Source organism: Achroia grisella, unplaced genomic scaffold (assembly GCF_030625045.1).
Source record: "Achroia grisella isolate CSIRO2021 unplaced genomic scaffold, CSIRO_AGI_Agris_v1 utg567, whole genome shotgun sequence".
Taxonomy (NCBI): Eukaryota; Metazoa; Arthropoda; class Insecta; order Lepidoptera; family Pyralidae; genus Achroia; species Achroia grisella.
This window is the reverse complement of record NW_026712947.1, coordinates 750381-765579: the sequence shown is the minus strand read 5'-3', so window position 1 is coordinate 765579 and position 15199 is coordinate 750381. Positions and strand designations below refer to the sequence as shown.

Sequence of the window (15199 nt, the reverse complement as noted above, 5' to 3'; positions counted from 1 at the left end):
GCCGATGCTATATTTTTTATATAGATTTATTACTTTTTATAATTTACCATATTCCAATAACAAATAAATGGTACGTAGACTGTAAGTTTCATTACTGATAATCATATAACACAATACTACTTTTTTTTCGGACTACTCTAATGCTGTTGGCCGATGTGTGTGTGTTGGCGAGTGCAGATGGCACTCGAAACCAAAGGAAGAACTTATGGAGCGGCTGAAGGCCAACTCCCGTCTGATGGATACGACTTTAGTCTGATGGCACCGCTAGGGGTTCGAACCTCGGCTCAGGCCGTCGTAGTATCGATCGGAGGGTACCTTCTCATTGGTGATCAAATTTCGACTGATATTGAATCTACATCCATATTGCGACACGTGTTTGCAATCAGTCATTTAATAGAGTTCGGATATAGCTTGGAAGCCTAGTGGTGACTGTTTGTCAACCAAACTGCAAGCAAAGACTACTGACTATAATCCGCCAGATGCAGCTGGATCAAAATAAAGATCTATATGTATCATAATAAGGGGCTTTAATTATTTCTTATTTAAAACTTTGACTAAAATCATTGACAATAGATGACAATTCTTAAACAACATATATAACATCCAAATTTTTCCAGAATGTATCTTTTTTCATATAGGCCTATTATAGACTCTTAATAGACCTACATGAATAATATATTAAACTAGCTGTACACGCGACTTCGCCCTAGTGGAATCTACTTTACATTATTCTTCTAAAATAAAAGTAGTCTAAGTTCTAAAGTTCCAAAATCAGTCCAACCATTTCAGAGATTAGCCGGTACAAACAGACAGACAGACAGACAAAAATGGTAAAAAAAAATATTTTTGTGTATGTACCGTATTTATATTCATATGCATGTAGTAAAAAACGGTTATATCAATATTACAAACAGACACTCCAATTTTATTTATATGTATAGATGTGATGAGGTGTCGCTACATAATTTATTTGTTTATAGCGTACAACTTAGCTGATGAGTGTACTAGTGAAATAATTGTACTATTTACTGTAGTTAGTGTTATTAATACAATAGTTGGAGTGGAAGGGATTATTATTAAAAGAGGATATTGACCTCACTACTAGCAATATACCATGTCAGGTTGTGCTCCAACCACGTAAACCATAATAGTTTTAATTCATAGTGAATTCGTCACGATGAACCTATCCGAGTTATTTCTCACCCTCTAATACTCCCCTGGTGTCCATTAGAATATAGCTATAGTTTAAGTGCAGGCGAGTGCATTATTCTTGATTTATCCATCGCAAAAAAATAGGTACTTTCATATTTTGTTCACTGAGTATGTGTATAACTATCCACTAGCGTATAACAAAAGCTTAAGTGCAGGCGGATGCACCATTCTATACTTATCCATTGGAAAAAAATAGTTACTCTTATATAACTAATTATTTTGTTCACTGAGTATATAAGTTTAGACACTCCTAACGCATGATAATGTTATATGAATTTATCTAAATAACATACAATATTATTGTAAATATAATCTATATTATGATGTTTACCATTGTTAGTTCAAAACAGAGCAGATCGGAGAAACAATTAATGGATCACGTGATGTGTCGGTAGAACGCCTACAGAAAATATTTATCTTCGTAATATTGCCTAATATATGTATACTATTTTTAATGGTTGATAATGGAATGGTGCATTTTGTGTTAACGGTTTCCTGTAATTTCACTGTTCTTGATCTGAAATTTAGCTTACAAAGAATGCTCAGCGAATTGATGACGTAGACTTCTTATAAATAATATAATAGTAATAATAATAATAATCTCAGGACAATTCACACAGCGCCATCTAGGCCCAAATTAAGCTAGCTAAAGCTTGTGTTATGGGTACTAGATAACTGATACAAATTTGACGACCTCGGTGGTCTAGCGGTCTAGCACACCGCTTTACGTCCGATGGTCGCGGGTTCGATTCCTCGCACGGCACAAACATTTGTATTCATGAGTATAATTGTTTGTATCGGTCTGGGTGTTTTCTCTTGTATAATATGTATGTATTTAAGAAAAAAAAAATATGTATCTGTATCAGTTACCTAGTACCCATAACACAAGCTTTAGCTAGCTTAACTTGGGACTAGATGGCGCTATGTGAATTGTCCTGAATATATATTTTTTTTTTTTTGTAAATATATACATATTATACATAGAAAATACCCAGACCGATACACACAATCATACTCATATATACAAATGTTTGTGCCGTGCGAGGAATCGAACCCGCGTCCATCGGTCGTAAAGCGGTGTGCTAGACCGCTAGACCACCGAGGTGGTAATTGGTGGTGGTGGTATAAAGGCAATATAAAGCACGAAATGATACACCAAATAGCATAATATTTTTTTATTTTATTATAAATATATTTTATACAGCATATAACTAAATTAACAACAAACATACTTAACCATTTAACTACAGATTCAGGTACATATCAAATCTATAAATAATTTTATATTGTGATAATCTTAATGATATTATGGATCGATGTTTGTTACTCTTTCACGCAAAAAATTATTTATTTGAGCTTCTCTTTAGTTCAGTCTTAGTTATTTCGAGTTATTTATGATATAAAATATTTAGAATTAGTTTATTTATCTTCAACCGGATCTCTTGGTAGAAACCACGTGACTGTTATAGCGCCTGTGAAATTATTAAATATTATTAGTATAGAGTAGAGCATAATATTGTTTATTAAGAAAATATTTTTTTAAATGCAGATACAGAATATAAATTAACACTCAGACCGATACAAACAATTATACTATTAAAAACAAATGTTTACAACGAAGAATCGAACCTGAGTCATCTGACTTAATATACTTAGACGCATTTATTTAAATATATCAATATAATTGTATCATATCGATTTGGGTTTTTCCTATGTATATTACATAAAAAACCACCCAGACCGATGCACACAATCAATCAATCAAACAAACATACTTAAAGCGTTTGCACTGCGCAGGAATACAACCCGCGACTATCGGAAATTAAGGCGATTTGTTAAACTGCTAAACCAACGAGGTCTCTATATCTATATCTTGCCCTTGAAATAAGAACAGTTGACACAGCACGTCACTTGGCGGCTTAAAAAGAACACCCATGTCGTGGACTTTGTACAAAGTGATCTGACTTTCTATAAAGTCTACCTTGACAAATTATAATATAATTATCACTCACTGAGTAAAAGTAGCGACCACATGTAAAAAGTGAGTTCGCAGTTGGCCGATATGAGATATCCAATTGCATTGACGCCAATGAATGCACTCGATCTGCCCAGCATGACTGAAAGGCATGATACCATCCCTCTGTAACAAAACAGGCAAGGTTAAGGTAAAAAATTTGACGACCTCGGTGGTCTAGCGGTTTAGCACGCCGCTTTACGACCGATGGTCGCGGGTTTGATTCCTTGCACGGCAGAAACATTTGTATTCATGAGTATGATTGTTTGTATCGGTCTAGGTGTTTTCTATGTATATTATGTGTGGATTGTATATTGTATCAGTTGTCTAGTACCCATAACACAAGCCTTAGCTAGCTTAACTTGGGTCTAGATGGCGCTGTGTGAATTGTCCTGAGATTATTATTATTATAGAATGGATTCCTTTATTTGCACTTTCTATAAATACACTAGCAGACCCGACCACGCGTTCCTGTAGCCAAGGTTAAATAATATTGCGACTATAAATTGAGATGTAAGCTATCCTATCTTTCAAGTTGGATCAAATTGCACACAATGTGCAAATCAAATTTGCAATCGGTTCAGTAGTTTAAGAGTCCATCGCGGACAAATAACGTGACACGTAATTTTTATATACAAAGATTTATTCGACCTAAAGATGAGATACCTTTGGGTGGAATAAATGTATTTATAGAAAGTGATAATAATAATAAATAACCCTAGACAATAAAGACAGTGCCATCTACGCCATATAGTCCCACGGTAAGCAGAGCTTGTGTTATGGGTACTGGACAACTGATATAAACACCTACATAATATACAATAGAGAACGCCCAGACTGATACAAACAATCATACTTTTAACTACAAATTTTTGTACCATGCGAGGAATTGAACTCGCAAAGGAAGAAAAGCAGTGCAGAAAATCTTACAATAATACTAATTGCTGAATTTCACCATCGTACTACCCGCCAAGAAGTAAAATACCATCCTAATCATCTGGATGATAGGCGCTCTTCCACCGTGCGTTTTTCCAGAAAAAATTTGCCACGCACAACCACATTGTGGAAACTCTTTCCAGCAATAGTATTTCCGAACTGATACGATATTAAAACCTTAAAAAAAAAGAGCTTATGCCTTCTTAAAATGACGGCAACCCACTTACAATTCCCCTGGTATTACGGGTGCTCATGGGCGGCGGTAATCGCTTAGCATCAGATGAGACGCAAGCTCGTTTGTCCCCTATGCTATAAAAAAATGTAATAATACTAATGAAGCCAGAAACGCTTACATATACTAATTGTAGCGGAATTAAACAAATAATAAAAAATGTGTGTGTTTTCATAGGTACATACAAATCGTAAAAAGAAACAGCCCTACACCGAATGAGTGGTTGAGTTTAAGTTGAGAAAAATTGATATTGTGTTTATATGGAAAATATCCGAAACCACTAATAATAATAAACGATCCAGGACAATTTTCACAGCGCCATCTAGTCTTAGCTTAAGTTGTGTTATGCTTAGCTTGGGAAATACTTACATATACCCACTATTTAAGTATTTCTATCAGTTGAGCAGTATTTCATCATTAATAATTTCTTACTGACCATAAAAGAAGTACTACTTACCTTAACGAAGTAGGATATAGCTCCACGAAATAGACGCTCAAGATCCCCATACTGAGTGCACACAGAATGAAGAAGAAGAAGAATATCCCTCCAGCGATTGGTACAGCAACCAGGTTGAGGAGTACAGCTGCTGATGCTGAGGTGGCCAGGATGGCCATCATTGCCGTGCGCTTCCTGCTGCCACAAGTCAGGGACAGCACCAGATTGCTGGAGCTGGCGAGGGCTCCATAGGTCATAGCTGACAGTAGAGTCGTGTCTTGTATCGTGTCATCGCATACATCTGTAATCATCTAGAAAAGAATAGAAGAAACATTTTTTATTTTATTTTAAAGTATTTGTTTAATTGAGAGGACCACGTTTCGCAGGACCGATCGTCGTGGAGTGTTTTGAGGGGTCTTTGTTCAGTAGTGGACGTCTTACGACCTGAAATGATGATGATGACTATGATGAAGAGTTACTTTATAAAATTTCCTAAATTAATTCTTTGAACATTTTAAGTCACTCACCACTTCTTATGCCACGCTGTTTTAGGTTGTGATGTCACATATTTCATAATTAACATCTAAAATTGTTCAACTTAACAAAGTGCAGTTATGACATTAGTTTTATTTCTGTTATTAAAATGTGACGTCGTGAAAATAATCCTTCGAAGTGTGACGAAGTATGACAAAGTGTAGGGCCCCTTTGCCACACTTCGTCACAGTCTGCACACGTTGGGGTAGGATAGTGTTACACTTTGTCAATCGCTTTTCCACCCTTTCGTGTGACGTAGACGACTAGTGTGACGTGACGTAATTTATGGATGAACTTTTGGGAATAGCGGCGCGTCGTGTCGCCTTATCTTCGTTTGTAAGGATAAGAGTAATACTTACAGTTTCATTTCCATTTGTAACATATTGATCTTCAGTGGAATATCTGATGATGGAGCAAAGGTTCATACCATCCCCACCCCCAGTCCCCAACGCCGAGAAAAGATTATTCATAATATACGGAAGCCAAAGGATGAAACCGCTTCCTCTGTGAATAAAAGTCTTTTCTTACTTTTTTTATTTGCTCTTTTGTGACTAACACACCACTTCCTGTGTCATGCGGTTTTTAGAGATAAGTTCTCCTTTGCTAACAAAAGTTCTAACATGTATGTGAAATCTTGTATTTAAAAATGAATATATATAAGAATTATGTAATTTCAGCTAATTAAGTAAAGTACAAAGAAGGCGACAACTTATCTCATGGAGTGTGGTGATTACATTATTATGAATATTAATAAATGTAGATACTAGGACGCTGGCTGTTGAATATAGATTATCCAGCTATAGGTTATGAGTCGTTATATTATCTGCCTTTACACGTACGCTCTTTCACACGCAAATTGGCTTTCACTGAGAAAAGAAACAGCATGTAAAAGTAGAAAGAGAAAGACCGCGTGGACCGCCAGTGAGCGCATTCCCGCGCATTTCATTGCAAAATGGCGGACATCTGAATATGGAGCAAAGACAATTATTAATAATTTATAAATCTTAAACGTGTATTTGGAAAATAAAATCAGTGGAATAAATTATAAAGTTTTAAAAGAAAGTGAATAGATATGAAACATACGGACAATTATGCACGAAAAAGTGAATACAAAAAATAGTCGAATGCAATCATTCATGATTGGGCCCGCTGGCTTTCACGCGCTTTAAAGAACGTGTCGTGTAAAGGCAAAAATTTAATATGACGCCCTCCAGACGACATAAGAATACGAAATATAAAAAATACTATATGGGCTAACATTTTTTTATGAGCTTTAGACATTAAAGTGTCTCTAAAATTTGCTTGCTAATATACATAAAACAATAACAATTAAAAATAAAATAATCAATGTCTTGTGTAACAAAAATCAATGTATTTAAAAAAAATAACTCTACTCTATGTAAAACTAGTTAATTTAAACTTACGTCATGTATATGATGGCGACCAAATAGAAAAGTTTTATGGTGTTTTTTAACAAAGGTGCTTGGAATAATGGAACGGTTTGATGCCACAGGGATTTCAGGAATGACCCTTGAACAATCGAAGTCTTTTCTTTCTCCTCCAATAGTTTTGTTACCTGAATACAGATGAAATATATCATATACAATCATAAATAAAATATGTTAATGTATTTCAACCAAACAACAAAGGTACTAGGACTCCAGAAAATCGCAGAAGTTAGCAATTTTGAAATAAACATTATAGGTTACGGAGACAAACACGGGAGGTGATAGTTTTGATGCTGTTCATATAAAAACATATAGGTAATTTCTACCACCCAGTAGGCCACCTGCTACTTGTTTATTTCATAAAACACAGCACAGACTTAAAATTGTATATATAATAAATATATAATATATAAATTAATATATTTATCAAACAACGAAACTACTAGGAATTCATAAACCGCCAGAAACAAGTTTTAGAATCAAAATTTAGGTTACATGATTTTGATATTAATACAAACCGGAAAATCTTCTCCGCTCTTCCCGGTATTGCAAGCGTAGATATTCTTGAGTACATTGAGGGCTTCTTCATATTTTCCATGTGTCGCGAGAAATTTGGGGCTCTCGTAGAATAGTTGGAGAAGACAAGCCGTAGCGGCACACGGTATTGCCATTACCAGAGCCAGCAGACGCCACGGATGATAGTATATGTTTAGGAAATCGATCCGATACGAAAATTCCAATGGGAGAATGGGGTATGCGAATACTGTAACAAATGTAAATTGATAGATAGATAGAATATGCTCTTATTTACATTATTATATAAATAAAAACATATTCTATCTGTATCTAGTAATAAGTAAAAAGAATAAGTTCATTTAAATATTAATCAATGCATCTGTAATTACCAAAGAGCGGCAATAAGTATTGATTAAAGCAAACTATAATAAAAACACACTATATCTTTCTTGGTTGTATATTTTTATTTAGAAGACGGTAAGTAGTGATTATAAAAATTACATTTTCAGTGAATTTCATAAGAGGACTTCCACAACTAATCGTTTGTTTGTAACGAGTTCTGATCGATTCTTTCTAGTGAATTTTATATAATATTAAGATAAAATATTAAGATAAATAAATACATCCGTAATTAAAATATTTGATACCAAAAAATTTGATGTAGATTATCTTTATTGAAAATTTATTATAAAGTTTTTTTTTTCATTCAAATTCAATTTTGAAGACAAAATAAATCTATCATATCGCACGTCATACAGTTTGTAACCTAACGTTAATTATTGTTGATAAACTTTATAATTACAAAAAGAACTTTAATTTATACATTACATTGTTTAAATTGTTATAGTATTATTTGAAGGGTACCTACCAGCTACAGCGGCCTGTGAACACATAAGTGAGCAGTTGCATAGCAACATAGAACGGCCGCGCGCTCGCGCCGAGCAACTCTCTCCCAGTAAAGTGTATACGCCAGAATTACTCGCTGAAGTACTGTGATACAAAATTACTAAAGTAAGTATCTATTAAATACTACCCTCGCGATATTTCACCAAGGTAGACTTATAAGGTCATGTAAAAAGTGTCAAAGTGTGCAGTCGTACTTGGGTATTTCTGTCTCAACTGTAATATTATATATAATATCCACTCCGAGCGATCTCCCGTCCAATTCGAATGGGTATCTAAATTACGATAGCCTGAGCCGAGTCTTGAACCCCTAGCGGTGCCCTCAGACTCATATCTGTCAGGCGAGAGTTGGCTATCAGCCGCTCCAAAAGTCCTGCAGGTTTGGAGTGCCATCTGCACTCACCGGTATCGTCCGGTGAAGCTGTAAAGGCGAGCTGCGGCGAACAGCATTAGAGTAGTCCGTAAAAATACATTCTAGGACTAAATAGTGCTGTGTGAATTATCATGTGAAGTTATAATTATATATGTGGAGACATTTTCATTTTTTTAATAGATGATAATGGAATGGTGCTCCTGTCTCCGCTAACGGTTTGCGCTGGCGGGACGCCAGTGGATGATGATAAGATAAACATGAGATTAGGGCAGCTAGCCTATGCATTATGTCAAATTTACCAGGAATTGTAATGGTTTCTACGGGGAACTGCTTGGAGGTCAACCTGACCTGGTACATTGCATGCAATGAGATCATCAATCCTATTTTCTACATTTATTATGTACACCTTAAAGAAGACTATTACAGCATATCTATAAATGTTTAGTACAACACAAACTCTGCTTAGGTTGGGACAAGATGGCGCTATGTAAATTAGCCTGGGTTATTATTATTATTATTATAAAAATAACTTAAACTAACAAAGAGTTAACAAACGTTTGCGTAATTATTAAAAGTGTCTGTTATTGTCTCACCGTGGGGGTAATATTATCGTGCGATAACGGAATTCCAAAGATAACAACAATAATTGCATATTATCTTGTTTATTTACACAAAACAGATAACTTTGTTTAACTATCGCGTGATGTAACACAGTTGCAAAATGGAAAAGCGGGTTATTTACAATTTATAACAATGGTTATGACGTTTCATGATTGTTAATTGTTACGTCAGGTAACCTCCGTTCACGATAAATATGTTTATTTACTTCCTGACAACGGAAATAAATCCGTTTCTATACGAACTTGATGCCGGCCTCGGTGGTCTAGCGGTTTAGCGATTACCGATTTACTTCCATTGATCGTGGGTACGATTCCTCGAACGACATAAACATTTGTATTCATGAGTACGAATGTTTGTAACAGTTTAGATATTTTGTATGTATTTACAAAAAAAAGTGACTATTTTTATCAGTTGTCTAGTACCCTTTACACAAGCTCTGCTTAGCTAAGGACTATATACTGCTGATTGAATTGTGCTGAGATATAATTATTATCATTTTATATAGAAAACAGATCTAATACATTTGTATAACAGAATCTATGCATTAAAACAAAATTGTGCTCAATAACTTAGCATTGTTACAACGGAGGCTACTTTTTGCAGTAATAGTAGAAACTTTTGCCATGCACAATCACATTATGGAATCACCTACTAGCAATGGTATTTCCAAACCGACATGATATTGAAATCTTCAAGAAAAATCCCAATTCAGTCTTAAAAGTCGAGCAACGCACTAACACTATAATTCTCCTGATATTACTGGTGCCCATAGTTGAAATCAATTACCATCAGGTGAGCCGATAGTTCATTTGTGCCATAAAAAAACAGAGTACTTTTATGATCTATCAAAGATCGACTGTCAAAGTCGGCTGCGTGGGTCAACCTATTTCAGCCGTCAATCAGCTTAAGCCGTAAGCTGTGTTTCGGCTGTAGGGTGCAGATTAGGCAGTGGAATTACAGGATCAGAGACATGATATATTAGTTCTCTTGAATGACGCATGAATGATATCACGGGTGTCACATGATAACCATAATTGCATACCAATTACTTAAAAATACTAATCCATTTTTTTATTAAAACACAGTTTTTATTAAAACCAAATATGTGTACTGTTCGAAAACAACGAGCTGAGTTTCTTATCAGTTTTTCTTATGTCAAAATCACTCCGAACTGACGGTAGAATTGAGATACCATAAGATCGTCTGTAATAGACCTACATGAGTAAAGATATTCTGAATTTTAATTATTTAACATTGTATCTTAGTAGGTCGTTGTCTCTTACTTGTTTATGTGTTGTTAAAGCCCTGTTTCCTTTTATTTATTTAAAACTAACAACGCGTCCCAGCTTCGCACTGGCGGATTAGAAATCTTTCCTACTCCTAATGGAATGTTTATAGTTTTATCGTGTATAAACACATTTGCCTACACGGTACGATTGGCGTGCAGGGTACGTAAGAAAATCATTTTTTAAATATCTCTGTATACGTAATAAAAATAAAATTAGGTTGAATTAGTAAGTCTGTAGGGAATTGCAAAGGAATTAATCGAATCATTTCCAAAAGGATCACGTATTTAGTCAGGGGAGGAGATTGTTAGTAACGACGACCTCGGTGGTCTAGCGATCAAGCCGCTTTACGACGGATGGTCGCGGGTTCGATTCCTCGCACGACACAAACATTTCTATTCATGAGTATGATTGTTTGTATCGGTCTGGGTGTTTTCTATGTATAATATATATGTATATACAAAAAAAAATATCTATGTATATGTATCAGTTATCTAGTACCCATAACACAAGCTCTAGCTAGCTTAACTTGGGTCTAGATGGCGCTGTGTGAATTGTCCTGAGATTATTATTATTATTATTATTATTATTATTGTGGTAATATGAACTAATGAACCTATTATTAGCAATGTAAAAAATCAGTCTCTCTGGAAACCACCGTAATAGGTTTCTGCTGAATTTATCATAAAGAGCTGGCTGACCAAAGTCATACTCATCTACATTTGAGCCCCTCCAGCGTAAATCGTTTGCTCGAGAGGATCCACCATTAATTTTCATCCATTAAAAAAAATCTAAATAGTTACATTTTACACAGTTATTTTCATCGAGTATTTCAATTGTAGTACAGTCTGTCTTATACATTGTTCTATGATTTCATGGATGCGATAAGCCAATGAAATCTGAATATATATAACTCAAAGGTGACTGACATAGTGATCTATCAACGCACAGCCCAAACCACTGGACGAATCGGCCTGAAATTTGGCATGCAGGTAGATGTTATGACGTAGGCATCCGCTAAGAAAGGATTTTGATTAATTCTACACCCAAGGGGATAAAATAGGAGATGAAAGTTTGTATGAAACTTTGTCAGTTTTAAACCGATTGGGTTGAGACTTTGCATGCATAAAGCTACTATGACGTAGGCATCCCCTAAGAAAGGATTTTGATAAATTCCCCTAAATTATCCCCTAAGGGGATATATTAACGCGAGCTAAGCCGCGGGCAAAAGCTAGCTATAGCATAGGTGGCAAGACATCTTAGTCCTACAGAATAGTAAGGCATGAGTAGTAGCACGAGCATTATTTTTATACCACGATGATGAAAACTGAGCATATATCGAGCATATATACATATAATAGTTGTAGTTATATACTTACAAAGTAGACGAAATCAGTTTGAGTACAGCCATGGTCCTCCAATCGGGCGCGAAGCTGCTGAGGGCAGCAAATATAAAGCCAACAGACATAGACAGCACTAGTGTCAGCCGTCGGCCCTTCGTGTCCGAAATGTAGCCCCATAACTGAGCTCCGGCCACCACTCCTAAACATATGGGATGAGAATATTGTACTATATTTAAAAAGCGAATTCGTTCTAGACATTTAAATCGTCGGTTCCCGCCATTTCTTAAAACGTCTGTATTATCTTTTTTTTTATTCTGTTTTCCCGTCACTTGGAAATGCAAAAGACTCAGCCCATAAAGCCAAGCAGACTCTCATTCTGTAAGATGTACAGATGTCAAGTAAGTCAAAAGGCTTAAAAGGGAGGATATTTCCTGTTTGGACGCCGTAGAGTTAATACCTGGACCTTCTAATGCTAATGAGCCGATATTGTAGACATAACAACTGATTTATTAGGTACATAAGAAACTTGAATAATAAACAAGTGAAACATACACGCACTCACTACCATCTCTTAGATTGAGATCAGCAGAAAATCAATAGTGACATATCGACAACTAACCGACGAGAGGCATGGCAGTCAATAGAGCTCGCTGTTGCATCGTCAGCTCAAGGTCACACACGGCTGCAGCCACTACGAAGCTGGTCCCGAAAAGGTCCATCCCCATGGCTTGTAATGTCCAGCTGCATACCAGGAGTAGACCAAAATTATATTTTCCAAAGCCTAATAAAAGATATAAAATAAAACAACTTCTTATAATAAAAAAAATATAAATAAAAAGTATCTCACTTCTTACTTAATATTATAAACGCGAAAGTTTGTGAGTATGGATGGATGGATGTTTGTTACTCTTTCACGTAAAAACTACTGAACTGATTTTGATAAAACATTACAGTAATATAGTTTATACATAGAACTAGCTACTCGCCCTGGCTTCGCACGTGTACATGCATTATATATATATATAATAAACCTTCCTATTGATTCACTATCTATTAAAAAACCACTTCAAAATCCGTAGCGTTGTTTTAAAGATTTAAGCATACCTAGGAACGGACGGACAGCGACAGCGACTTTGTTATATACTATGTATGTAAAGATAATATCACATAGGCAAAATTATAAAAGGCTATATTATTATAAATTGAAAAGATATTATGTAAATTGGGCGAAATATAATGATAAATGTCTAAAAGTGTGATGCCAACGCAGTCGTGCGGGTCAGCTAGTACCGAAATATGTAACAATTGCAAAATTGAGTAACAATAGCGAAGTAATCTTGGTCAAAAATAGTTTACTATTTGGCCGACATTATGAAAGAAAGAAAGAAAAATATTTTATTCGTGCAATGTAAAAAATACAATATAAACAACAAACGAAAAAAAAAGAGCAAATAAATAAAAATAATCATAAAATAATCATTTTTTTATATCCATATATACACTGGAATGGCTCCACTCAGCTTTAATATATGTACATTGTACATTATGAAATTTTATTCAGAAATATAAATATTCTTTATTTAAATAGATGCACTTTTGAATAGTATTTTTTTTTATTCTGCCGGTCATTCGAAATGCAGATTCAATTAAGAGAAATGGGAAATTTGCATGTACAAATGTAATTACGTAATATACTTTTGAATTTTTAAGATTTTGTATCTATACAAAGTAGATTATCAAATAACGAAATTCATAGTGAAAGTATTTTAATTTATATTCCAGTTAATAATAAAATAATAAATAAAACATATATTTTAATTAAAAATAAACAGATACATTTTCTCGATCAAAATATTTTCTTGTGTTCACATAAACCTTTAATATTTTTTTTTAATGTTAACTATGAGATAAATGATTTAGTTTCAGGCAAAGACATCCGGCTTATTCAGCTTTAACCTCAAGTAGGTTTATTAATATATTAATTGAAAATTATTGTTAGGGTCTAGTATTGTATTAACAAATTAGATTAGTTAATAATATAATTGCTGTTTACATCTCTCAGTGACCTTTGGAAAATCATATCTATTTCTATAAATAATGTACCTACTATTAGCACATTGTAATACATACTTATAGGGGCTCAAAATAATTATAAAGCTTATCATATTGTCAACTTATATACTTGTAACACTATTATGGATCATGTTAGTTACATTTACATCTTTTATTTAGAATAAGCGTGTTTTATTTACTCTGTTTTTTTTTCGCGCAAGACACGCGTCTTTGTCGGGAAAAACGCGCGAAAATGGAATTAATTAAAATAAATTATACTCTATGAAAAAATATTCGCGCTAATATAATCTATACTAATCATATGCATGCAAGTATGTATCATTAATTTAAAATATAAAAAAAATAGTGTATACTTACGTAAACGAGGTAATAAATAATGTATTTTTAGGATTTTTGCCCGTTTATCACACTTTTCCTATTGCAAAAAAAGGTACATATGCAAAGGAAGATCCGCGGGTCAGCTAGTTTTATATACATATATTTACTTAATACAACAGCCCTCCTAAAACTTGTCTTATCTGTGCTAAAACCGAACGAATGTCCATGATTCTTTGTACAATGTATAGAGATCGTGTTAACCAGAGACAAACATCACGATTCAACTTCATATTGTTTAGAATAAAATCTTATATATAAAATTCTCGTGTCAATACTATAATATAATAATAATAATAAAATAATGAAATTTTATATGCATATTAAGTAGGTCTGAGAATCCGCTACTATCTATTTTTCAGACCCCTAAATGATAAGGTTTGTCTACTCCTAACGTTTTTTTAACGATAAAACGTCTGGTCAAAATTTTAGTTGCCATTTTTTTTTGCAATGCGGCAATAAAAAATCGTGGCATTTTTTATTGCCGCATTACAAAAAAGACCCTAAATTTTCACCCCTCTATCATGAACCCCTATTTTTTAATAGCAAATAAAATTCTCGTGTCACAATGTTAGTTACCATACTCCTTCGAAAAGACCGATTTTTATTTTCTTATTGGTCAAATTTTTTTTATAATGTGCCATTAAAACTACATACAACCCTACAATTTCACCCTTCCATTACTAAACTATTTTTTATTACAGTAAATAGCGATTTTAATGTATATGGCAAAATAATGTTTATGGGGTCAGCTAGTATATTATATATATTTGATACCTGTGAGAGTTAAAGCTTCTTCAACATCCACCACGCGCTGCTGTCTCTTTTCAACGTTCACTATATCCAGTTTTTGTTTCATTTTCTAAACTGAAATTAAATAGTCATATGAAGGTTTTT

General features: G+C 34.2%; 1 protein-coding gene across 1 annotated transcript; it reads right to left on the bottom strand.

Moving 5' to 3' along the window:
* Positions 1-2631: 2631 nt before the first annotated feature.
* On the bottom strand, positions 2632-15161 carry LOC131848686 (synaptic vesicle glycoprotein 2C-like). The gene is made up of 10 exons (XM_059198612.1): positions 15080-15161; positions 12474-12635; positions 11891-12053; positions 8197-8318; positions 7331-7575; positions 6789-6940; positions 5724-5868; positions 4852-5141; positions 3225-3352; positions 2632-2684 (listed from the first exon to the last, which is right to left on the bottom strand). Exons 1-10 carry the CDS (start codon positions 15159-15161, stop codon positions 2632-2634), a joined length of 1542 nt encoding a protein of 513 aa, XP_059054595.1.
* Positions 15162-15199: the final 38 nt, after the last annotated feature.